This window comes from Panthera leo, chromosome B1, assembly GCF_018350215.1.
Source record: "Panthera leo isolate Ple1 chromosome B1, P.leo_Ple1_pat1.1, whole genome shotgun sequence".
Taxonomy (NCBI): domain Eukaryota; kingdom Metazoa; phylum Chordata; class Mammalia; order Carnivora; family Felidae; genus Panthera; species Panthera leo.
This window is the reverse complement of record NC_056682.1, coordinates 116,259,951-116,286,975: the sequence shown is the minus strand read 5'-3', so window position 1 is coordinate 116,286,975 and position 27,025 is coordinate 116,259,951. Positions and strand designations below refer to the sequence as shown.

General features: G+C 32.6%; 1 protein-coding gene across 6 annotated transcripts in view; it reads right to left on the bottom strand.

The window, feature by feature from the left end:
• TBCK (TBC1 domain containing kinase) overlaps nt 1–27,025 on the bottom strand; it is a 225,809-nt gene that overhangs the window by 45,005 nt on the left and 153,779 nt on the right. For all 6 annotated transcript variants that reach the window (XM_042935749.1, XM_042935748.1, XM_042935751.1 and 3 more), the window contains one exon: nt 26,173–26,348. In XM_042935749.1, the coding sequence (XP_042791683.1) occupies nt 26,173–26,348 (176 nt within the window). The remainder of the gene's footprint in view (nt 1–26,172; nt 26,349–27,025) is intronic.

Genomic DNA, 27,025 nt, shown 5'->3' with positions numbered 1-27,025 from the left:
GAGAGAAATCTGGAAATAATCATAGACACTTTGTTTTTCCTTATTCCTCATTCCCATCTAACATATCCCCAAGTTCCACCAAAAAGCCTCTTGAATATGTTCCCTGATTCACTGCCCTATCTCAAGGCTTCATCATCTCTTACATGCACTGTGGATGTTGTTTGCCTCTCTTTTTCTCTCTCTCCCCTTTTCTCTGCTTCCCTGTTCACCTACAATCATTCCTTTTAATCCATCTTCCAAATACGATTTGAGTTAAAAATAAAAATCTGATCATATAACTTTTATAATTAAAAATACCTCAATGACTTCTAACCACTGATAGAATGAAGTCAGAATTCCTCAGCATAGCATAGAAAGCCCTTTATGAATTAATCCCTGTCTACAGGGAGGAGACCACAGACTTTGTAGTCAGACTATCTGGATTCAAATCTTGGTCATCTTACTTATCAGTATATGACTTTGGGTGTGATATATAACCTCTCTGCCCAGTTGTTTCATCTATAAAGTGGGGAAAAATGTGCCAAACACATTTTTTCCTCAAACAATTCTGTCTCATTCTCAAAGGGAATCCATATAATAACTGTTCCAAGGCAAAGGAAACACTGAAGTGCCCGAGGGCATTTTATGAAGCTACCTTAAACTAATACTTAAATCTGACAAAGATAGCACTAAATGTACACACACACACACACACACACACACACAATACTTCTTAAGAATAAAGATTTTTTTAAAATCTCAAAACTGTAAAACTGAATGCAGTTACCAACTTGAAAGAATGACATACTATACAACCAAGTAGGGGCATATTCCAGTAAGAATGGTTCAACCTTAGGACAATTTTTAAAATAATCCATCACCTTTAATTAGTCAAAGGACATAAAGTATGTAACATCACTATAATTGACATAAAGCCATATGTGATAAAACTCAGCATTTATTCTCAACTTTTGAAAAAAAGAAACTCATGGTAAATATGTATCAGAAAGAATGTTAATTAGGTGATGAAAGATGTTCTTCATTGCAAATATTTGACATTCTGTTTAATGATGAACCACAGAGGCAGACTTATTAAAATATAGCTATCAGGCTTATTATTTATTATTTTTATAGAAGTTGCTATTGAGACACTAAGAAAAATAAATAAGGGGTACAAATATTGGAAAAGAAGAAATAAATTATTTTTATTTTTGGTGATACAATAGTCTTCTTAGAAATTCAGAATAATTAAAGGAAACTCTAATAAAATTGGTAAGAGTTTGGTGAGGGTTTAGTTACAATATACATACCATGAAATCATTATATGGCAGCAGAAGTGAGTCAGAAAACATAATGAGCAAAAGTTTTCATTCGCAATATCAAAATATTTCTCCAAAATAAAACATTTAGAAAAAAGTAGATTACATTTAAAGAAAATAAAAGTTTTGTGGTGGGCATTTGAAAAAACTGGCAGATATAAGATGCTATCTGGAAAGAAACAGTCAATATTATAAGACCTTTATTTTTCTTCAGAGCAATGTATTAATATATGACAATTTTATCAAACTCCTAAATAGGATCTTTTTTTTTCCAATTTTGAAATGTAAATTCTAAAATTTATTTGACAGACCAAATAGGTGACAATGTCAAGAAAATGTTGAAAAATAATAAAATACATTGTTATGTATTAAAACTGTACAAAATTAATAGTATGGTGTTGCACCAGAATAGACCAAAAGATTAACAGGACATAATACGGTAACAGGAATAGGCTCAAAGACGCGTTAAGTATTTGCTAAAAGAACAGGATGCCATGTCAATCACTGGGTCAAGGATGTATTATTTACAACACAGTGTTGGCATAACTTACTGACTGGATGAAAATAAAGTTATGTTTTTATCTTATACTATATAGCAAAATGACTAATAGGTGGAATAAATAATTATGTATAAAGTGGAATCACAATAGGATGAGAAAAGTATTGACGATGAGAAATAGTTATAAGCATATAGCAAAGGCTGAGCTCTTAAAGAAGGATGATATATGTCAAAAAAAATTAATATGTCTTTAATATACAAAGAGCTATTTTAAATAAATAAATCAATAAGAACAAAAATCTGCTTATTTGAAAAAGGAGCAGAGATATATACATATATTGACAAAAGAAATATAAATAGGTAATAACAAAAAAATTTACCTCACTAATTTCAGAAATACAAAAATGGATTCACAATCAGAAGTGCAAAAAGTAGGTAAGTGTTCTGGATATCTTCTGTTTGCCCCTCCAGATTCACTACCCACTGGTTTCTACTTTGCTGTCTGCTCTGGTAAGTAACCCATTTGGACTACATCAAGACGGACCCAGCTCTTCCGGCGTTTAAGCGAGTACAAACGACAGGACAGTGAGGTCAGGATATTTATTCCTCTGATTCCCTACTTGAGAATTTACCTTGGCCTGGCTATGTCTGTTGACCAAAGGTCACTGTTCCTCTCAAGATTACAACATCTCCTCGAGGTTATTGTAAAAATTAAATTAAGCAACATAAGGTCACGATCTCACGGGTCGTGAGTTCGAGCCCAGTGTCGGGCTCTGTGCTGACAGCTCAGAGCCTGGAGCCTGCTTTGGATTCTGTGTCTCCTTCTCTCTGCCCCTCCCCCACTTGTGCTCTCCCTCTCTCTCTCTCTCTAAAATAAATAAACGTTAAACAAATAAAAAAATACCATTCATCCATTAAAATCATGTTTTAGAAAAATTGTTCAGAGAGGAAATTTTCAGGATAGATTACCAAGGGAAAAAGGCCCTAAAAATGATAAGTTCACAATGACACCAGTTTGGGAGACACTGTAAAAGTGGTTATCTGTGAGTTAGTGAAACTCATTTTACTTTTTCTCTTAATGCTCTTCTGTGATTAAGTTTTATTAAGTATGAGATACTTAAAATTTTTAAATTTAGAAAAATATGAGATTTGTTTTCATACAGCATTATTATATAACTTTCTTAAGTTCTTTATAACTATGAATATAAGCTGTTTGAAAGCAATTCTTATCAAATATTTATAGCACTGTAAAAAGGCTTATAAATGAGAACTTATGGCTATATTCACCATTGTAGGTAATCATATCTGGCAGTGAAGAACATGTAGAGATGTTAAAGAAAAACAATAAAGTCACTATTACTCTTAAAATCAGATAAAATTTTTAAAAAATGATAAAAAAGAGATCAGCAAGTAGGACAGGCTTTCATGCATTCAATTTGGAAAGGAGACATGCAAAAATTAATATAGACAATTAGATAAAAAGTGTTTGTGTTTCACCAGAAGATTTCATTGGTTAAGGACTACTCTGGCTTTTGTATGAATAGATATTTGAATAAACTAATGTTTATCTAATTCTTCATCAAATGTATGAAGAATTTTGAGAAAAGGGTCTATTGGCCACATGGAAGAATTATATAATATGCTTTTCCAAATATGTACCAACATAAATGTAAATTACATTATCACTAAATAATTACAATATATTTCCTAGTTTAACATAAGATAGTGCAAATTATTTAACAGACTGCTGCCTAAAAGGCTGATATTTTTCCTAGTAACAATTTTATTTCCTTTCAGAATAATTTATTTTGATTCTATATTCAGAAACAAGTCCATATGTGATCATACTTATAATGTATATTAGAAGATTAATAATAAAAATAACTCTTATAGAAGGAAGCAGTTTTCATTTATAATGCTGTGTGTGTGTGTGTGTGTGTGTGTGTGTGTGTGTGTGTGTGTGTTTAGGGGGAAGGTGAGAGAAAGAGAAAATCTTAATATGAAAAATTAGCCTCTCAGGGCACCTGTGTGGCTCAATCAGTTAAGCATCTGATTTCAGCTCAGGTCATGATCTCAGAGGTTTTGAGTTCAAGCTTCGTATCAGGCTGTCTGCTGTCAGCACAGAGCTCACTTCAGATCCTCTGTCTCCCTTTCTCTCTGTCCCTACTCTGATCACATTCTCTCTCTCTCTCTCAAAAACAAATAAACATTAAAAAAAATTAGCTTCTCTAAGGCCATTTGGAAAGTAAGTATTCCAAAAGCTACTTACTGTACCTGGGTAACAAATGAGGCCAGTAGTGCTGCTCTCAGGGGATATGTGATAGAGTTGATAGTTTCTTGAAGCTTTTAAGAGTTTTTGTCAGGGACAGGACGACCTTAGACTGGCTACAGTCCCAGTTCTTTGAGTCAATCTAGAGTCTCTTCACTTTGAAAGCCAAGTAACATTTATTAAATGTCTACTTTGTGATTCAAGAACTTAAAATAAGACAGCATAGAAAGTGACATACATTGTATATATTTCCTATAGAGAGATCAATCTGAATGTTGAGCAAAAAAATTCTTTGAAAAGACTATTAAATCTGAACAATTGGAATTGGAATAGTAACTGGAATACTAAAATAATCTTCTAAAAGAAAGGTGGAAATATGAATCAAAGTAGGAAGAGTATACTTATGAGGCAAGGAACATCACAAGTTAACCATGTTATTTAATAATTCATATTTCAACACAATAAAAATATACTTTTTCTTGAGGACAACTTGTAAAAGCAAAAGTCTACTCAAATTTTTTGTTTCTTTTTCCCCAAGTGACATATAATGTTTCTAGGAGAGAGACTGGATCGATATAAACATGCTGATGACAACACAGAGCCAAGTACCTCAATAGCTTAAATTTATTATATTTCTTTTTTTATCTCCCATAGCAAGTATAATAGGGCACTGCCCAGCAAAGGTGCTAAGATATTTGATAAATAATTGCATGAATGTGTAACAGGATACGGAGTGATGTTGTCCCTTTGTTGAAACAAAGAGGCTCTAAAATGCTATCAAATAACAGAAGCCAGCAACAAAAGCCACCACCACTTCCCCTAGGGCTAACTGAAGAGGAACAGAAAGTGACTTTATGATTTCAAACTATCACCCCAGCAACCCCTTTCCTCCCAGCCTATATAAGGAGATTTAGTTTGGGGAGGACTCAACTTTGTGGAGAGCGCAGTGTTTAAGATCAGATGCACTTCCCTTCCCAACCCACAGGGTAGTGGGGTGGGTGTTTCCGGACATTCAAACCCACCCCCTCACAAAGCAAACGAGGGCAAGTGCCGATGACAATCATTTGTTAAGATTTGGGCAGACCTGCGAGAAGAGGTGGCTGACATTCTGTTTTATAGAAGAAGGTCTGCTTACACAGAAGACTTATTAATCTGGCCTCTCTGAGCAGGCAAGAAGTAGGGAAACATGGCAGTGCTAAGAGGAAGGGTAGTAGACATCTTTCCTGACCTTAATTCTTAAGCTGTATACTAAAAATGACACTTGCCTTATTTACTTCACTAATATACTGTAAGAATCAATCAGTATAAAAGACATAAAAATATTTGTTGGACTGTAGATCTTTATATAAAATAAGTTGTTATTAAAAATTGGATCCCAAATGAAGCAGCTTAAATTTCATGGTAAAGTAGTCTTGTTATTGTGTAATTTTGAATAAATCATCAATTAACAAATATTTAACTAGCCTGTTCTGGCCATCTTGAGAGAGATAAAGTATCATTTCCACCTCAGAGAGCCTATGGTTTGGCTGGAAAGGCAAGACTGACATAAATGAAGCAGTAAAACTATACAATGACAGGAAACATTTATATAGTGCTTACTATATGTTAGTCACTGTGATAAACACTTGACATACATGAACTCACTTAAATCTTGCAACAATCCTATGAGATAGGTTTTATTATTTTGTTCATTTTATATATGAGGAAATTGGGGCACAGATAAGTCAAATAATCAGTAAGTAATACATAATCAGTAAATAACAGACAGAATTCAAATTGGATCAGCCTGGATCTGGAGTTTGAGCTCTTAAACACATTATTACACTATGTCTCTTATAAGATTCCATGTATGAAATCACAGGTACATAGTATGAGAATTCAGAGAAAGGAAGAAACACAATATGGGCAGGAGTAGTTAGCAAAATATAGGTGGAGTAAGTAGGACTTAGGAAAAATCAGTAGGGTTTAGATAAGTAGAAGAGAGAAAGAAGAGTGTGAATAAGTGCATAACTGTAAGAGTTCTGAAATGTGAATGAACAAGGAAATGTTCCATAATTACTGAGCACCTACTAGGTACCATGCACTGTGCTTGGGATACATTAATGAACAAAACAAAGATACTTGTTCTTGCAGAACTTATACTCAATAGGTACAGAACTTATACTCAATAGACGATGAACAGACTAGTCTAACTGAGCTGAGCATCCACTCTGGCAATTAGAGGGAAACTATTGATTAGGTAGGTAAGGGACAGATGATGAGGGCTCTGAAAGATGAAGAAGCTTGAGGATATAATAATGAGGAGATAAGTGTTGTAGGATTTTTGGAGGAATGTATCACATGTTAACAACAAGATCTTAGGAAGACTAATTTGGCTTTGTATTGAAGGATGAAATAGAGATGGGAAAAATGATAGGGAGAGTCTTGGTAGAAAGTGAATTTTATGATCTAGATTAAATGATGACATTGGAAACTGAGAGTTTTGTTTTCTTCACTATTCTTTTTTTTTCCTTCAGTCTTTCCCTTTCCACTACTTTTTCTTAGTCTACAAATACATCCAATTTTCTTCCAATCCACAGTGAAAGATACATTAAAACAACAAATAATAAATAATAAAATTACTCTCCAAGGGGCGAATCCTTGTCTAGCTACTATCCCTTTATCTCTTTTTCATCTCTACTTTTTCCTTCCCATTCATTCCTGAATTCGCTGAAACTTGGTTTCTGTAAGGAGACAGAAGAAATGGGTCATTTGTCCAGGAGAAAGTGGACAATTGGGAACACTTCCTTGAAAATGTAACATTTGGGTTGAGAATAAAAGGATAAACAGGAGGTGGCCAAGTAAAGAACTGGGGGTTTTCATGCATATTGTGTATAAGGCAATTTTGTCACACACAGTGGAAAGGTGTTTTGATTCTACTTCTCTAAGGTTTTGGTTCTACATCCCGGAGATATGCTGAATAAAGCCTGTCTCATTTAAAATCCACTTTTTTTCTTCAATTCAGCCTGGTATGAATGGGGCAGAAATTTCAGTCGGGATGCTACACTCATTTTGAAAGAATTTTCAAATTTAGTTCACAAGTTGAGTTCACAAGTATCTAGCCTGAATTTATCAGGTTTACAGTCCTTACCCCATACTGATAATGGTCTCTTCCAATATGCCATGAGCTCCTTGAAAGCAGGGACCAAGACTTATTTGTTTTTACACTTCCACTGCTTAGCCAAGAGCCTAGAATTCAGTGGCTATTCAGTAAAATTGGGTATATTAATAAAAGGGTAAAGGAAGAAAAGAAGACATATGAAAAGCACTGTAAGAAAATATATGGAAGATAAAGGACAGGGATGAGTAAATGATGGCTCTGAAGTTTTGCACACGGTGGTTAGGGGAAATGATGGTAACAGTGGCAAGCAATAAATAAGGGTAAGAAAAGTTCAGATTTGGATTTGTGAAATTGAGGTTGCGGAGGGTCTATAAGATGAAGGGCTGAGAATGCAGTTAAGAGACAGACACTGGTATTTGAGAGAAGTCATGGCTAGAGTCATACTTTTGGAGTTACCAGCATAAAAATTACAGTTTAAGTCATGAGAAAAGATAAACAATTTGAAGAAAAAGGAAAAAAAAAACATGGCAGGAAAAAATCCCTAGTTTTGGTAGGCACATCTATACACTGCTGAGAAATTAAAATTAAATCATATAAACTATTAATAAGGCTTGGAAATATATAAAGTTGAGATTTTTTTAAGGGTAATACCCATCAATTCTCATTATTTGGTATGTCTACAACAAATAGACTGCTTGCTTTCTTAGGATTAGATATTTTAAACTCATGTATGAAAAGGGACAGATTTTACAAATGCCACAGACAGACATTAACTATCATTCTCCAAGGAATTTAACAAAGAAAAATTACCTTCAAAAACCTTATCAACTGACAAAGATATTTTTATCCATATATTTAAAATCATACATTGTTTCTGTAGCATTCTGGTGTTTTCATTTCTCCCTCATGTTTTTAGAGAGAAAAGGGAGAGGTTACTATTTCTAAGATACAGAAATACAGCATCTGAAATGGAGTTTGAAATAAAACTGTCATGCTCTGGAAGCTGCATAATATTGCTCTCATACTAGACAGAACATTTTTCTCCCTCAAATAAAAGAGAGATAATGTATATGAATATGAAACACAAAGAAGAATGGAGATTTTTTTTTCAGTGATTAGGGATTTTATGCTAAAATTTTCCAAGATGTGCTCTTGAAAAATTGTGTAGAAGCTAAATTTCTGTAAAGAGAGCAAAATTTTCCCTCTAATATACAATATCATTTTGGAGATATTTCACCTCTCTGGCCCTCAATTTTCTCATGTATAAAATAAAGGGACCAGAGTAGATGTCTTATGTTTCTTTTAGCTCTAGAATTCTCCGATCTTATTTCTGATAGATTTTCAACTGGCAATACGTCCCAAAACTCTTGCTTACTTCCTGGAACAAAAGTAATACTGTAAGTAATACTTAATGACACCAGAGGAGTTTCTACTTAAAGAGATTCAGGAATGATTCTAGTTGTGAGGGTTGGTAAAGCGTTGTTCATATAGCAAGACATGCTTATGTTAACTTAGATCAGTAGGAATTTATGCATTTCATAGGAAATATGGGAAATATTTCATAGTTCACATTGGTTGAAGTGAGGGCAGAAGAGATGGAAGTTACAGTAACAGATGAATTCTGATATCAGTGGTTTATAGGGCAAAAACAAGGTAATGTGGCAATGTGTGAGGGATGGTGGTGCTGGTGCTATTGTTTATAAGTTTCTAAAAGCTTCTGGATATAATTTTCAAAATAAAACCAGAACCTGGTGAATTTCCTAGGCTGAGGTAAACAGGATGAAAGTTAAACATGAGAGTGGCTCCACTCAGCTGAACTAAAGGGGGAACTTGTGACACCTTCTTTCTGGAAGTGATAAAGCTACTATTCTACATAAGATATAAAGTCAGCTTTCAGTGGTAGCACAAATTCAGGGAGTAGAGCCAGCTGGTGACTAGAAGGTCACAGTATTTTAGGTGAGTCAATAGGTATTTTCATCTCAAACTCTGATTTCAAGGTAGCCTTCATTTGAACTGGACTGCTGACTTCATTACCCTTCTTTCTCACTCTTACCCTTTTCCTTATACACTGAAGTGATTAACACTGCTATTTTTGCTCAGTGTTCCTTGTGACTTGGGAAATTCACCCATCATTCCTCTCACCAACCAAAGGATGTCAAATAAATGACCCAAACATTCTCTGGCTGGAGCCTTCAGTAAATCCCTGTGGAAGAAAGTCTGGAGATCTGCCTCTCTTATCCGTATTGCCATGCCAAGGACAAGGTAAATGAGCTCTCCAAAGTGCTTGCGGTATTAACTGTTCTTATCATGATTAGTATCTGGTGGAATGTTCAGCTAATATCATGCATCAGCCAACCATTTTTACCTTAATGTAATTGAGATGTCCCAAGGGAAGGGAAATTCAGTTTCCCCTGTGAAACAGAGGACTTAAAAATCTTATGATGAAGGAAGGATACTCAATTGTCTCTAATCTCAAACTATTTAATACCACAAACCATCCCAGACAATTCTTATGAGAATATATATATAGGAATATCAATGCCCATAATGTACTTAGCTGTATTTCAAACTTCCTTCAATAAATGAAGGGATTCTGATTTTAATGACATTAGGAAGTTTACATACATGTCACAACCAACCTAAAGCCAGGGATCATGGAGACAGACTTTAGGTTTATAATACATTACTTATGATGGAATATGAATTGATAAATCTGAATGGATCCTTTCCATAATGTCAAATTGGCTAGAGCCCATTTTTTTTTCATGTTTTCTGATTGAAGATAAAAGCGTTTCAGGGGTAAACTAATTTTTTTCAATTCATTTAAGATCTGACTAGAGTTCTAGACCCTAGATTCTGAAACATAAATTGGGCATAAACAAGCAGAATTTTTATAAGAAAGTCTAATAAATTATTTGATGTAGAAAATGTCCGTATAAATATAACAAAAGTCTGTTAAATGTAACAGCAATTACAGCTAACTAAAATTACCAGCAATAATGCAATTAATTACTGCAATATTTATTCTAGATATAGTCTATTTTAAAGTTGTTCAATTAAAAAAGCCTTCATAGCCTCCTTTTGGCTTAAATAACATGATGTTCAGCTAAAAAGTTAACTAAGAAAAGGAAAACATTCAATAAAAGGAGTTATAGGCAATATATCTTGTGGTGAAGTAAATTTTAAAAAACTATAATGACTATCAATGTACAGATATATTTCAACAATTATATACCCTGTTAATTTTTTTTCTTTGGCATTTCTGGCCACATTGACATACATGTGAACGTGTTTTAAAGTATTTTTAATAGAAAAATGAATATTCTATTGCAAAGCCAAATGATAAGTTTATCATTAAAACACATGAGGCTACTTTAACTAAAATGATGCTAATGCTACAAATGGTAAGAATACCATATAGAATCAAGATTTAACCAACAAATGACAAGTGGACATACAAATACACAAGTTGACACTAGTCTCTCAGGAAAGGTAATTTAAAATTATTTATTGTTCCTTTCTAGTCAAACAAGATACAAATAATTTCTTGGTATTTTATATTTAACTAAAATTTATTTTTTTTTAGCTTTGGCTAGTAAATTTTCAGTAATGTTTCACTGCTCTTCAAATCTAGTCAATTTATTTTTTTCTTATTTTCTCTCAAAATCATAGGACTTCCCATTCCATGACTTCTTACAGTAAATCATCTAATGGGGAGCTAACTCTCGTTTAAACTAAAGGTTTGGCAGTGTCTGATAGGACTGATACTTTCTACATAAGTAGAAATTAGAACAGACCCTAGACTTAAAGTGGGCTCTAAAAGCTGAAATATAATAAAAAGACAAAGTTCAGGAGTCAATAGTCATTGCCTATCTTTGCTTCCTATGAATATCAGAACATGTTGAAAGACATTTGACAATATATTTAAGAAGTCAATGCATACTTTCATACATGATGAAATTTACTTCTCAAGACAAAACATAGTGAAATATTAGAAAACACTGCCATTAAATCTAGGTGTAAGATAAAAATATCCACTATTATCACTGTTACTCAACACTGCTCTGGAGAATTAGATGAAGTAATTAATAGAAAGATACAAGATGTATAAAATTGGGAGGAAGGCAAAATTATCATAATTTGCAGATGATATATAACTGGAAAATCTGACTCCACTGAAAACTATTACAACGAGAGAACATTAATATGTCAAATGATGATGATAATGAAAATTTATAGGTGCTTACTATGTACAGCAGTGTAGTACATATATTAACTCATTTAATCCTCTCAATAATTCTATATAATATTATCATCTCTATTTTATGGTCAATAAGGACATAGGTCACACAGCTGGTATGGCATAGGTGGGATTCAAAAACATGAGCCTGTATTCTTAATTGCTATGCAAAACTATTTACAAAATCAAATGGTTTGTAAAATCAAATATCACAATTATAATAGATAATCCTATCAAAAAATATGCAAGAAAACTTTGAAATGCCACAGAGGACCTTAACAAGAAGATAGGAAGATATACCTTGTTTTTGGAAAAAATAAAACTCAGTATCATATGTCAATTTTTCATACTTATTTGTAGATTTAATTCAATCACAATACAAATATGATTTTTTTCAGGAGAGGGAGAAAAAACCAAGCCAATTCTACTATTCATGTAGAAACAGTGGCGAATGTGTGATATAATTATAATTTTAATAACCTCTTGGTACTGGAAAATAAATAACCAGAATGAGTTGAATATAATTGAAAAAAGGATTCAGAAATAGACATAAATACATGTGAGAATCCATTTTACCATAAGGGGGGGCTAATTGGAACTATTTAGTTTATTTAAGTAAATAAACATGTTACTAAACTTAAACTTAATTCAAATATCTATTTGATAAACATAAAAGTTTAAAATCTATTAAATCAAGTCTGTCAGGACTCTAGTTATGTACTCTTTGCCAAGTGTTCATTTTATTTAATTTCTGTAGGATTTCTAAACAATAATCTATAATTCAGTTACATGTTTTCTGGAATAATACCGGCTTAACAAGGGTTTTTAGTTGCTCATTTTGGCTTTGGGGGGAATGAAGAAAGAATGAACCTTTAGCAATGATTCTCTAGCAGATGTGAAAATGCTGTAGATAAAAGTGGCCTTCCCTTTTTTCATTATGCACCTTACATTGTTAAACTCTGTGTTAGCTTCTATATAAATCAGGTCATCAAACTGAACTTTTAGTAGTAAATTTACTTGTAACATGGCCTATTTATTTATTTTGCGTATTTTATAGGATATCCTGGAAGAAAAGCTGGAAAAAACAAGGGCATTTATACTCTGGGATTGTGAAAATGATTAGACTCACTGAATCCTGTATATAACAACTGTGTCTGTTGTTGCTAGCCTTTCAACAGAACTGTGCCAGAATCCATTTCTCTTTAAATGCCATGGAATGTCATTGATACATGAAATGACACCCCTGAACTTTGAGGATGCAGAAGGAAGATCTCAGTGCAAGACACTAGTTATTCATTAGCAAGTTGGAATTGGGCTATCTGTGCCCATCACTCTTCATGAAGAAAATATATTCTATATAGACTTACTGGTGGAAAAACATTTCTACAGGAGCTGTCTCAAATCACTACTGAATTAAATCGGGCTGCAAAGGAATAAATAGTGTAACCAGCATAACCTTCCTAGCAACTGCAATATGGATATGCTAATACTATGTCAAAGCATCATCCTGATGTCTGTACGGAAGTGCCATTGTCTCAGATCAGATCAGCTGTGAGCTTGGGCCAATCCTAAGTAGGATACTCTACTCTATATCATGACAATTGTTATTTTCATCAAAGATGACAGTAAGTCATATTTATTTTCTTCTTTTGTGTTTCCCATCAATAACTCTACCCCCAACACTTTTCCTACCTACAACTTCTAAACATCTCTTTTTTCCTTCTCAAGACCCTTCTCCTCTGCCCTTGCCCCCAATCTTCCTTATTTCTTAACACAGTACACTCTAGAAATTTCTTAGTGCTCATTCAGTCATTGTATGATTTTTATCTGGCTCTGGAAAATTTTTTCCGTTCTTGTTTTCACCTGCTGTGTTCATAGGGCACTGCTGTGTATAGTAAGCATTCAGAACAGGTTTGTGCATACTGAAATCTCCACATTCAGAAAAATGGCATTTATTAATTTGATGACTGAAGATGAGAAAACCCAGGCATTTCTATAACTCAGAGGAAACAAACACCTTTACTATGTAATGATGAATTTTGATTTCCCAGGATAACTTTACCAAAAAAAGGATAGTAGTAAATGTTTAAAAATACAGTGACAAGACATGTAACATGTGAATGTTTCAAGCTTCAGACAGCTGCAGTGAAACGATTAGATTTTTTTTAATGAAAAAAATATGAAGGGTCACTGAGAAAAAACTATGATAAACATCGTTGATTTATAGTTTCTTGACTTGGAAATAAAGAATTATGCTTGAGTTATTTTGTTACATTTATTTATTTATTCTGTTTCATTCCACAAAGGATTTGAGAATTTGAGTCAGCTTACCATTCCAAACAATCTAATACATGTTTTTAACTCTTCCTGATATATTATTTCCATCTACCAAAATAGTTTTCTGGTGTGAATTAAATTACACCTAAAACTTGGAACTGATATACTGTGGGAAAGGAAGTTTACATAAAATGATAATAATCTTGCTACTCTGGACTTAAGCTCGTTTTAAATAACATTTGAGACAGGAAAATGAACAGCATGCTTGTAATGGGGGCAAGGCTGGGGTGTTCCTGATCTTCTTTGCCTTCATCTGAACTGAAGATGTGTTCTCAGCCACCTTTCCTCAATTAGTAAGCTATTTTGAAAAGATGTGTTAAACACTGTTATAAAATGAGGACTGTGAAAACCTCTCTGTAACTGCAAAGCCCTTAACAAATTAAATCATCAAATGCTTGGAATGCACTAGATGCTCAATAAATGTTTGCTGAATGAGTAAAACATAGTCAAAAGTCTGTTAAAATGAAGAAGAAAAAATGAAAAGTAAAATTATATATATATTTAAAACTCATTATCTTTGATCCTGACTTTTCTTTTATCCCTTCCAACCTTTCTCTCGTTTCTTTACATTTCTTCTCTTGAAAAACTGTCCCTATTTTTCAGTTTTCAGAGGGATAACATTTTGTCATTTTCAACTCCTGATGCTTTTCATGTTGTAAGACAACCGTGTTTCTGTGTTTATGCTCAGACAGTACGCCTATGTTAATACCCTGTAATTATTACTTCGATCATGATGTATTTTCTGAATTGATTTACTAGGGTTTAATTTTACTGATTTCAAGTGGGAAAATACCACAAAGTGTTAGCAGGGAACATAAGTCCCTGCTAACTTTTTGAGTTCTGGATACATTTCTTACTCTAATTTATTTCCACATGAATGGCCTTTGAAATTCCATTGTTGTAGGTCTGATAAGGAACTGCTTTCAAAAAGCAGAACAAGAAGGTGTGAGGAGCCAGAGAGAGAGATTTTTAAGCAGTAAAGACAAAAAAAGTTCCGATACTGAGTAGGCTGATTGCTGAGTAGTGAAAATAGGTTGTGGCTTTGGTTCATGAAAGTAAGTCAACTTGACAAACGAGGTTAGACATAAACAACAAGAACACAAGTAGATTGGTATAAAAACACACAAAGAATCAATACAAAAAATAACACCATAACCATAATTATGAATGTTTTATCATTTGTTTTTTTCCCATTATGAATGCACATTTATGTTTACCTGCAAAGTCATGAGAACACTGTATGTATGTATCATGTTAAGAATCACCTGAAGACTTTAAAACCTAAATTCCAGGAGCTAACCTTCAGAGATTTGATTTAGCAGATATGAGATGTTTGTGGAGTCTCAAATATGCATTTTTATTAAGTATTATAAGAGACTTTGAAGACCATTCTTCAGATATGTTGTCTTATAGGAAACAGAATAAAACACTGGTTAATTTGAATTAATTTTGTGTTAATTCACTAAAAAATATTATAAGGTACTATTTATTGATATGCCAGATATGATAGGCATTGGAGATACAGTGGAAAACAAGAGATAAACATATAATATATAAATATGTAATTGTAAATACAATGCATTCTATGAAGAAAAATTAAATAGTATGCCTGATAAATACAGAGCTGTGACTAAGCAGGAGAGTGCTTTTTTCAACTGAGAGTTAACTGTTATAACCTTATTTGTGGTTATTAATTCAACTAAATACACATATGTTGAGAACATACTATTCCTCAGGCACTGAATTAGGCGCTGGGGGCTCAAAGAGAAAAATGGCTCTTTCATTATGTATTCATATGTACATAATGTACATATGAATGTATTCATAATGTATTCATAATTTAATGTATTCATAAATTATTAGAGAAGAAAATATGTTATTATTTTATTTATTAATAAGTTATAATGCATCAAGCATTATGCTAAGCAATGAAGACACAAACATGACTAAGACACAGATCTTACTCTTCAGGATTTGTTCTAATAAAGGAAATGAAGGCAGATATAGATAACTTAAGGTAGAAATATGTATGGGGTATTCCAAAAATTGAAAAAAATCTAAAGTATAGAAAAATATGAGGAAAAGATAATGATGGACGAATTTGGTAAGGTAGGCAAGGTTCTTATAAGATCATGCAGGGTCTTGTAGATAATGTTAAGAAATCTGAATTTTATCATAATAATGAGAGGAGTCTTCATAAGAATTTTGGTTAAAAAAGATTATGTGGAGGGTGGGCCAGAATCCAATATGGCTGGTGTCTTTCTAAAAAGGGAAATGAGAAATTTGGATACACAGACAGACATTCACAGAGGGAAGTTGATGTGAAGACATACAGGGAGATGGCCATGTGACTGGAATGATATTTACAAGCCAAGGAGCACTAAGGAGTATTGGCAAACACCAGAAGCTAGAAGAGACAAAGAAGGATTCTCCCCTTTAGCCATAAGAGACTGAATGGATCTGCCAACATCTTGATTTTGGGTGTTTAGACTCCAGAAGTGTGAAATGATGAATTACTGTTGCTTTAAGCAAGATGATGATGATGATGATGATGATGATGACGACGACAATGATGACCATGATGATAAAGATTAGGCTAGTTGAAGTTTAAAGAAGAGAGAGGAACAAGAATGGATTCAGGAAATTACTGTTAGGAAAGATGGCAAGCTTGATTAAAGTGATGTCATGAGAGAGTGAAGTTAATAGTATTTATGAATAGGGCTTTTTGACTGCATTTGGAATGAAAGGCAGGAGTCAAGTATGAATCTAGATACTGACTTGAACAAGTAGGGGAATGAAAATGGTGGTTACTGATACAGAGAATGCTGGAGGTTTTCAAGGGGAAAAATAAATTAGGTTTTGGACATGTTCAATTAGAGGTTGCTTGTGAAACATCCAAGTGGAGTGTTGAGTAGGCATTGGATATAAGAGTCTTCTAGAGCTAACAAGAGAAGCTGGAGCTGGAGCTAATAACTGGAAGCCACGGTAACTACACACTGCAAGTATAGAAGACTGTGTAATATCTTTCTTGTGAGAGAACAGAAGGAGGACGACCCAGAACACTGAGGAATAATACCATATTTACACAGAATCCCAAGGAATACCATATTTAATGACATAAAAGGACAGGTGGAGACAGTGAAGGATAATGAGTGGAGGAGACAGAGAAAAAAGGAGATTGGGGTGTAAAAAAAACTCAGGAAAAATAATGTTTGAAAAATGAGAAGAGTCAACTGTCCTGAAGGTTCTTAAGAGATGAAATGAGATCAGGACTGAAAAAAATAACTTGTGATATCTGCCAGGAAGATGGAGAAAGCAGTGCATGGAGAAAGTGTATATAAGACAGGTGTCATATAGGGTATGTGTGTGTGTGTGTGTGTGTGTGCGCGCGCGTGCGTGCGCGTGTGCACATAATGGAATAATTTAGCCATGTAAATAAAAAACTATTGTAGAATGGTACTATTCTCTGTCTTTAGATCTGCATGTAATTGAGACAATAATGTGATAATCTTGCAATCACTTATTCCTTTTTTAAGGATGTAAGGACATTTATCACCAAAAATTTAAGAATTTGCCCAGGAATTTTAATTCATCTCTCAGGTATAAATAATGAATTGAATGATAACTGAATAATCTGGTAATGTCCTAATTATGGTAAGTGGATTAAAATGTAATGACTATTATAAATGATAAACAGAAGATTACATGTGAAGAAAACAATCAGCTGTACTATTAAACACTAAGAAATAACAAATAATAGTAAGCCTTTATCCATTAAGCTTCACTTTCTTTAGTATGATGGGTAATAGATACGCCTTTATGTAATTTTATCCTAAATACTCCTTGATGAAGTATCCGACTCTGATGTCAGTTATTCACTTCCTTAACTTTAGAAACAAGTTCTCATTAGTTCTATCTAACTTGGAGGAGTTCTCTCTTTGACTAACAGAAATAAAAACCTGACTTAGTTTAGAGAGAGATTAAAAAAAAAATCTCTGATGCCCAGCTCTGCTTAGGAAACACTACTTATATAAAGATTCTCTTTTTAACATACAGACTTCAGAAATCTTGCTGATGTAATTATTGTCCTCTGAACTAACTAAGGCATTCCTTGACAAAGACTAAGAATTTCCACTAACACCATTCTTCTCAGTACAAGGGCTCAAAATTAGTTAAAATACAGAACTAATAAAATTAACTGAAGTTCATAGAGTTCAAGGATATGTCTTTCTGGCTTTGCCATTTCTTTTGATCTTCTCTCCTCCTTCAGCAACTTATATAGCCTTATTTTATAAATATGAAGTTATATATTTTCCCATATGATATTTATGACAGAGTACAACATATTTTTGAAAGGGCAAAAGTCAACATAAAATGTAATAAAACGTAATAAAAATTAAATATGACTTGCACATATAATATGATAGTATCATTAACAAGGAGGAAGGATTTCTGGTAGTCTTAGACTGTAGAATTCAAGAAAGGTGTATTCAAAGTAAAAGGTGGTTGGATGTATGATTAGAATAGCTACATTAAGTTCTTAAAATATAATTTCAGGTCTGTGTATTTAAGAATTCCTTTATTTTATGTGAATAATTACAACTACCCAGCTTCTTTTAACTCCTAAGAATTTAATATTCATAAAGTTACTAGTTGTGTATTATTGTGAAATCTTGGTCCCTACATACCTAATACACCAGAATATTAGTAGTAGAACTCCACAGTGTTGCAAATTCTCTTGTTAGCAGAATTAATGTGACCAATTCCAGTGAATGGGCTCTTTACCAAAGTTTAGTATGCATTAGAAAGAATAAGTAAAACAAAATTAGGTAAATATAAAATATTATTTTTATTTTCCATACACCTTTTATTAGGGTGGTGTTGAAACTGCTCATGGTGATAAAAAAGGAATTCTTGATCTCCTTTACTTATTTACATAAGTAAGTATATCTTTCAAAGGCTCACTGAAATGAGTTGATAAGGACGATCAATAAATATCTAATATATGTAGGCATTATGAATGTGTTGAGAAAAATATCCACTTTAGCTGTATCCCATAGGTTCTGATATGTACGGTTTTCATATTATTTTCTAGATACTCTAGAACTTTCATGGAATTTTTCCTTATCAGAAGAATAAAAAGTTGTTTAATTTTTTTTGGCTTGTTTATTTTTATTTACTTTTATCTTATTTTTTAAAAGTTTACTTATTTTGAGAGAGACAGAGACAGCAAGAGTTGGGGAAGGGCAGAGAGAGGGAGACAGAGAATCTCAAGCAGACTCTGCACTGTCAGCAAGGAGCCCAACATGGGGCTCAAATTCATGAAGCCATGAGATCATGACCTGAGCTGAAACCAAGAGTTGGATGCTTAACCAACTGACCCACCCAGGCACCCCTGCTCCTTTATTTTTAATTTCCAAGTAGTAAGAAGTTTTTACTTTTATTTCTCTTACTTTCCAATTTGACTGACTAATGATTTGAAGAATGTTGTCTGTATTATTTGCAATTCTTAAAATTTACCGAAATTTACTTGTAGCCTAAAATGTGGTCTTTTTTTTTTTTTTTTTTGGTGAAAGCATTATGATCACTTGAACAGGTTTATTTGAGTACAGATGTATAACCATATCTTAAAAATAACATCTGTGGGTGCCTGGGCGGCTAAGTCAGTTGAGTGTCCAACTCTTGATTTGGGCTATGGTCATGATCTCATGGTCATAGGTTGGGGCCCTGAGCATCATGAAGATTAAGATTGCTTAAGATTCTCTATTTCCCTCTCTCCTCACCCCTCCCTCACTCATGCATATGCACTCTCCCTCTTTCTCTCTCTCAAAAAACAAAAACCAATCTGTCCAACAAGTATTATACAGATACAGCAATAGCAGTGTCTTTTTATCACATGTAGGTAGTAGCAATATGAAGACTTAAGAATTGAAGGACTTGGATCTATTTTGCAAAAGCTGTTAACTGATTCTATGATATTTTGAATCTCAAAGTGACAATGGAAGACAGTAGCAAAAGTACAATGTAGTAACTTTCACTGTGGTGATCCTATGTACTATCAAAAATAATCTAAATCTGACAAAAGAGCATATATAACCAAACAGAAAACAAGAAATTTAATTCTAAAGATGGCCTTTGAAAAAACACTCACATTCACAATAGTTTCATTGGATTCAAGAGATCTAATGCCTCCAATATACTTTTTCTCTAGTGTGACTATAAATTTGAGGAACTAAAAATCACACATATAATCCTATTGCTTTCTAAAGCTAATATTAAGATTGAGTCAGCAGCAGTTTGGTTTTTTTGTTTTTAAATAAATTCAACAACAGTTCAATGGTGGTGATAAGGCATGGTGACATATCTCAGTTGAGGAATTGTAAGAATTTCCCACCTTCCCCAAATCTTATGGTCAAAGCACTAAGTTATAATGCTCACTCCCAATTAATGTTTACACATTTATCTTAAATATCTACACTTAAAATGTAGATTGGTGAAAGGATAGGAAGAAAAGATTGGTAAAAGGTATTGACAATTACATAAATTATTCATATATCTTAAACTTTGGTGGTGGGAGACACAACTTTTGTTACACATTGAGAAACACTATACATATATTATTCCTCTACTCGCAGGGAAAATAATGTCAAGATTAACTTTCATAGCTTGTATCACAAAAATTTTCCCCCAATATACAAAATTATTAATTTAATGCTGAGAATATATTTTTTCCAACCTTAAATGTTCCCTTGAGTATGTAATTTTTCCATTCCTCTCCCATTCTTCTCTCCCCATCCCAATTCCTCTATAGTTTAATTTTCAACATGATAAATGTCAAAATCCACCTATTTTCAACCTACTAGTTCATTTATTTATTATAAGTAGGAATTTCAAACTACATTGTTTAAAAAATCCATTTCATTCTATTCATCAGTTACACACACACATACATATATACATATCTTTATACAAATCTATATGCTTATATATATTGAAAGAGATTTACACATAAATTTATCTAGCTATGTATTTTTTTAAATTAGTAAGCTGTGGTCAGAATTGTGAAGTAGAATTTTAGCTATTTAAAGAAACGTTGATGGGAAAGACATTGGCACTAGATGAAATAATTCTTTTGGCAATTCTTTAGTGGTTTCCAGATCAAAATAGTATTAAAACTAAGAAGTAAAGGTCAGAATGAAATCTTAAACTGAAATTACTGAGGTAAAAATGCCAGAATGATTCCTTCTTTGGAGAGCCAGCCTCCCTTTCCCTTACTCCTGCCCTTACTGTTTGTAGTGACTTCTAAATGTAAAGTGATAGTAATAAAGCTAGCTAGCAATGCTGAGCAGAAATAAAATACCAGAACATCTCTTTTGTACATATTATTCAGATATAGAAGGTTGTCATAAAATTCTTGGTAAGTTTTCAAAGTTTAAACATTTAATCCTTAAGTACTAAAACATGCAATATTAATTGTTACCAGTGTTGAGTGCTTATTATATATTAGAGACTGAACTAGGTACTCTGCACATACCATTCTTAAAACAATTCTGCAAGGTAGGAATTATTATAATTATGCTCACTTTTACAAATAGGAGATTAGAGCAATTATAAAAATTATAAGATTATAAAACCAAAGAAGCAGGGTGAAATTTAAAACCAAGTCCATTTAACAGCAAAGCTCATACTTTTTCTAGGGGTCTACTTCAGGAAATAAATACGATAGATGCATGTATAAGTTAATGTTAACTAGAGTTTTCTTCTTATAGTTATTTTCAAGTTTCCATTCTACTAGTCAGAGGGCAGTTTATATTTTGATTTTAAAAGGCCCTGTTGGGATGAGCACTGGGTGTTCTATGTAAGCCAATTTGACAATAAATTCTATTCTTTTTAAAAAAGTCATTTTTTATCTGTTTAGATTCTGACATTGATATATAGTATATAAATCTGAATTGTGATTATCCCAAATTTAGTGAATATGTTTTTATAGTGCATGCATACATTATTTTTTTGCATCTACTTTCTATTGTATTAAACATTTAAATCTGAACCAAGAGGGCTTCAAATAAACAATAGGATGGAAAAAGGGGACAAAATTTCAGATAAAATGTAAAAAAAATTAAAATGTTTTGAAAAAAGAATTATATAAACATAAAAATCAGACAAAATAGATACTTTAAAAAAGGATTCTGATAAAATAAGTATGGTATTTTAGATGGGCAATTTTAAGAAACCCATAAACTCATATAAAAATTGACTTAAGAAGAATGAGCAATCAAATACTCCCTAATTAAAAGACAACAGGCTCAGATGGTTTTATAGATAAGTTTTACTGCATCTATAAGAAATAAAATCCCTTTCATACAAACTGATTGGACAGTAGAAAGGAGGGAGAAATATAATCTTAATATTAAAGACTAACAAGGACAGACTGAAAATTATAAATTTATCTCACTTAAAATTCAATATTAGCAAATCAAAATAGTCAGTATTTCTTTTTTTTTGTAGTGACCTGCTAGAGTCTATCTCAGGAATGCAATTATCATAAATTTTAATAATGTTATACATTATTACCTTAAAGGAGGAAAATAGATGATCCTAGTCAATCCTTACCAGTAGAATAAACATCTGATCAAATTCAACACTCATTCATGGTAATTACTCTACTGTGAGAAAAAGAAAGGGAAACTTTTCCATATAGAAAAAGAGGGGAAATTCATCACCCAAATACAGTAGTTATCAAAAATATCAAACTTAATGGTGAAATTAGAAGAATTTTTATTAAATTCAAGTATTAAAAAATCTACCCACTCTTCTAACTTCTAACTTACTTCATACTATAGGTCTTGTTCAATGCAATAAGACAAAAAAAAAATCAAAGATATATTAATAAAAGTAGTAACTAGAAAGTATGATTACATTAGCTTCATAAGCATCCAAGAGAATCCACAATCTATTAGATTTAAAAAAAGAATCAATTCCAAAATACTTATTTACTCAAAGGAGTTGAAAATTTTGTCCACACAAAAATTGCTCATGGATGTTCATGAAGCTTTGTGTATACTTGCTAAAACTTAGAAGAACTAAGATGTTATTCAGGAGGTGAATGGTTAAAAAACTGATACTCCAGAAAATGAACCATTATTCAGCACTAAAAAAATGAGCTATCAAGACATGAAAAGACACAGAGGAAACTTAAATGCATATTACCGAGTGAAAGAAATCAATCTGAAAAGACTACATACCGTATGATTCTAACCCTATGACATTCTGGAGAAGGAAAAACTATGGAAACAGTAAAAAGATGTGTGTTCCTAGTGTTTGAGAGACAGGGCAGGAGGAATAGGTGGAACACAGTGTATTTTTTAGGGCAGTGGAACTATTCTGTACACCATAATGATGCATACACACCATCATACTTTTGTTTAAACCCATAGAGTGTACAAGGTGAAGAATGAACCCTAATATAAACTATGGACTTTGAGTGATAATAATTGTCAAGGTAGGTTTATCAGTTGTAACAAATGTACCTCTCTGTGGGGGATGTTGATAATGGGGAGACTATGCATGTGTGGGAGCAGGGAGCACGTGAGAAATCTCTGAACTTACTGCTCAATTTGGCTATAAACCTAAAACTGTCTAAAAAATAAATTCTATTAAAAACATAAATCAAACAAGTTTGCTAACTATACAATGAATCTAAAATAAATAATAATCTTTCTATTATACTGGTAATAATCAACTACAAAACATAATAGCATAAAAGATATTATGTATAAAACAATATAATGTATTCATTATGATCAACTAACAATCTCTAAATCCATATGTTAAAATTAATTTCTACCTTTCAACCTGCTTCTCCTACAGTCTTCCTTAATCAGTAAGTGAAAACACCAAAACACTATTCTTCTAGTCTAGGCCCCAAATTCTGGATTTATCCTTGATTCCTCTATCTATGTCTCATAATCAATCAGCACAATCTCTTGGACTTGTGTTCAAAATATATCTGATTACTTCTCATCCCCTCCACCGCTAGACCTTTGGATACAAATCACCATACTTTCTCCTGGGTCTCCATTTTGCCTTTGTCCTTCTATTGTCTCTTTTCCATACAGTAGCCCAAATAATCCTTTCACACATAAGTCAGATAATGTCACAAATCTGCTCAAAATCTTAGAACAGCTTTGCCTCTCATTTGGCATAAAATCAGTTTTTGGAATTGGACAAGATCTTACCCACTGATATGTCTCTAAGTTTATCACTTTCCACTCCCATTTTCAGTCATTACATTCTATACATAGTCTCCTTACTGTTCCCCTACAAAGTATGCTACCTGCACTTGCAAGATGGCACATGTCAGTATGAGAGCGACTCATAATGGATATAGAGTTTTATTTTGGGGGTGATGAAACTATTCTGGAATTATACAGTGGTGACAGTTGCACAACTTTGTAAATATTCTAAAAACCACTGAATTTTACACTTAAAAAGAGTGAAATTTATGCTGTGCAAATTATAGTTCAATCAATTAAAAAAAACACACATCCTATGTTGTCTTAATGATGGGGGCTCAATTTTGGTGTTAGTATTTACTAGCTATATAAACTATTAATCCCTTTCTGGGTTTAGTTTCATGCTCTTATTATGAAATAGGGATAATCATACTTTGTTATAGGTTCCTATGAGGAGTGAATTACGTGTCTACATTTAAAAATTCTGGTATATTTTTAAGGTGACACCACGTATTCAGATATTATAATTCCCTTATACCTTTATTTTTACTTAATTTTTACAATTCCCAGCTCAGTGTTATCTTATTAATTTCTATACTTCCTCACCTTCCCCTTCATTAAATGCCATTATAGTTACCTAAAAACTGCTCATCTGCCAAAGGATATCTTTCTAGTATGGAGATGTGAATTAATGTTTTTCTTATATAAAGAGGATATGTTTTACAATTTGAAAAGAAGAAAACTACAAGTTTTTATATAGAATCACTAAATTTAAGAGTTCAAGCAATCTTACAGGTCATGTAGAACCACCCTTAGTGATAAGTGAGCTCTTGTACCAAATCCATTAGTTGGCACTAACATCATCTGCTGGGGGGAGCCTGGGCGGCACAGCTGGTTAAACATCCAACTCTTGCTTTCAGCTCAAGTCATCATCTTGTGGTTTGTGGGTTCGAGCCCTGCATGGGGCTCTTGGCTGTCAGCATGAAGCCTGCTTGGGACACTCTCTCTTTCTCTCTCTCTCTCTCTCTCTCTCTGCCCTTCCCCCACTCACATTTTCTCTCTCTTTCTCTTTCTCTCAAAATAAATAAACTTAAAGCAAATGTATCTGCTGGAACACTTCCAGTGTTCAAGAATTTATTTCTCTTCGGGAGGCTCAGTCTACTTTTGGAAAACTGTAATGCAAATATTTATTACTAGTGTAGGTTCTTATTCTAGTTTTATCTCTTAAGATATTTTGAAGTATCTTACCATAATTTTTCATACATGTAATCATATAAATGTTTTCCTCTTTATTATCTATATTTCTGGAAGCAGAAACTGTAATTACTTAAACTACTTTGTATTCAACCACAATCAGAATCACGTTTATAAGTATCTTTAATAAATACAATTATGTCACAATGGGATAATGTGAAAACATGGATTCCCTCATATTTGGGGAACATGAAAAATCACAGAAAGAGCAAGAGGTGAAAATTGCAAATTCTTGCAAAAATATCTAGTTCTAAAAATATCTAGGGACAAAATCTATTGTTTAACATATATGAAAGAAAACTGAAAATGTTTTGTCACTAAAATGTTACTTTAATAAAGGTCAGAGTCTATCCTATTAAATTTATTAAGGTATCTAAAAAACCCTATATACATATTAATTGAAATTTAATTTCATGGAAATAATTAAGATATTGTAATACTGGAATGTTTGAAATATATGAATTATTATAGCTGAAAGCTTAGTCAACTATATTTATAAAGCCAAGTATTTACAAAGAATAATAATGTTGAAAGAGCTGACTGGCATAGCTTTTCAAAATGATATGTATATATTTTTTGGTCAATCAGCAATTAATAAGTACATATTATTATTCTTATATATTAAGAATTTTGTCTTTCTCTATTTTTATAATTCTTCCTTTTGCTTCTGTAATCCTTTTAGTATATGACAAGTTGAGACACTGTGATTATACAGAAAAAATGTGAAACTTTCTACCTGAAGGAATATGTTAATCTTAGTTATAAAACTAAATACACACAAAGGTTTTTTGAAAGTTGCGTAAGTACAATCATACATAAGAGAATATATATGTAAAAGGGACATAAGTGATAATATTATTATGAGCAATAATTATGCTACACTGTATTTTTAACATCCATCTTCCTTTAGAGTTTGTAAATTAAATTTGCAAATACATACCAAATCTGTTTTCGGAGGATCTGGACACTCAGTGGAGAAAAAAGGTGTTGAACTTCTGACTCCACTGCTATCAGAAGTTGGCTTTGGAGGTTGAGCATGCTGTCTGTAAGTAGCACTTTTAGGAGTCCAACAAAAGAGGTTGATTGATTCTCGCACACAGCGTTCAATGTCAATTTCTAGATAGAAAATTTTTTTAAAAAGCCAAACACTTAGAATTTGAATTGCTACATTTATATAAAAAACACTATCTTTCCTAAATGTATATATCCAATATGGCTAAAATGATAACCAATTAGAAAAGATGTGAGTGAAACTATAATGGAGATATTAGTCAGCATATATATGACTAGAATGGCAGCAGTATTTTACATTATTGTATATATACATATATACATACATTTATACATGTAAATATATTCATATATTTCATGTGTGTTTTATTTGACATTATCTACATATATACACACATACATACATACAATATATATGTTGGAATATTTCAATATATCATTATTTAAACATCATGGAATATAACACATCTTATTTAAGAATCTGCCTCATTCACTCTAATAATATTCTCAATTTTTCAAAGTAAAATAGAGGTTGGAGAAGGGAAGGCTGCAATTAGGGAGCGGATAGGCAAAAGATTCAGATCACCAGGACTTCTAGTGAACTATACTAAAAGTTTTATTTTCATCTATCAAAGGAGATATAAAATAAGCAAGAAAAAATTTATTAAAATATCAATTCTCAATTTTAAAAATAATTTTCTGAGTTAAATGAAGAAAGGCATAAGTGAAGTTTCATATATAGAAAAATTAAATGCACTTGGTTAAAATGATAAAAAAGGAAA